This window comes from Acanthamoeba castellanii, assembly GCF_000313135.1.
Source record: "Acanthamoeba castellanii str. Neff unplaced genomic scaffold scf7180000084776, whole genome shotgun sequence".
NCBI classification, from domain to species: Eukaryota; Discosea; order Longamoebia; family Acanthamoebidae; genus Acanthamoeba; species Acanthamoeba castellanii.
Window position 1 is genome coordinate 853,732 of NW_004457586.1, and position 969 is coordinate 854,700.

A 969-nucleotide genomic window follows, 5' to 3' on the forward strand; every position below is an offset into this window, starting at 1 on the left:
CAACGACGACGTAGACGCTGGTATCGCCGCCCACCGCAGCTTATAACTGCCACTCGCTTGACAATTTCTCACCCTGTCGCGACCGCACGCGCAGGCAGCACCGTGGCCGAGCTTTTGAAGTGGATCTACGCCGAGCGCTTCGATCCGGCCCCGGACACGAGTCAGGCGCTACTGGTGCTCGCTGATGAGTATCGGCTCCCTCTGCTCGCCCAAATGTGTGAGACGCTGATCCAAGAAGGTAACGTTTTACGACTCGTGAAGAGTGATGAGTTTGAATCGGAGCATTAACGGAAACGTGGGTGGGGGCGACACACCGATGAGCGCAGGCGTGGACGAGACCAACGTGTGCGATGTGCTTCAGTTTGCCGAAACGTTCCGGGCCAACAAGCTGCGACGCTATTGCATCGACCACATGGCGGCGCCGACCTTCCCCTCGCATTTGATCGACGCCGCGCAGCTCAAGCCCGAACTGCTCGAGCAGGTACTTCTACTTCCGTCTGAACCTGTGATACGACACGCGTATGACCAATGACACACACACACACACACACACACACAATTATAGATCCAACTGCGCAAGGGCTCGTGGTCGGAGCACTCGCGCTCGCGCAGAAAGGTAAAGGAGCGAGAGGCCCGGTACCAACAGTACGAAGAAGAGCGGCAGACACAGGGTACGTACCACCGGCCCACTGCCCCCCCCCTTTGCGTGCTTAGGGTTGACCTTTGTTCGCAGTGCAGCGATGGGCCGCGAGGGACTCGCCACTCTTCGCGCTGGGCCAGGCCCTGCGCGAGTCCCTCGAGCGCTTCGACCAGGCCGTCGCGCAGGCCGATCCCGCCGCGAAGGCGCCGTGCTGGCCGCGCTGGATGTGGCGGATGAGTCGCCAGGAGCGCCGCGAGCGGCTCGAGCGCCTGCACGCGGAGCGGAAGCAGCGTAAGGAGGCCAAGCGGCTGCGGCGGCTCGAGGAGCAG

The 969-nt window shown here is 62.4% G+C and overlaps 1 protein-coding gene across 1 annotated transcript; it reads left to right on the plus strand.

Moving 5' to 3' along the window:
- Positions 1-96: 96 nt before the first annotated feature.
- ACA1_283540 (uncharacterized protein) lies at positions 97-877 on the plus strand (the record flags this gene model as incomplete). The annotated part of the gene is made up of 3 exons (XM_004344840.1): positions 97-238; positions 327-481; positions 566-877. Coding segments are annotated over 3 exons (609 nt in total), but the record flags the coding sequence as incomplete, so codon positions are not given.
- Between the last annotated feature and the right edge of the window lie 92 nt (positions 878-969).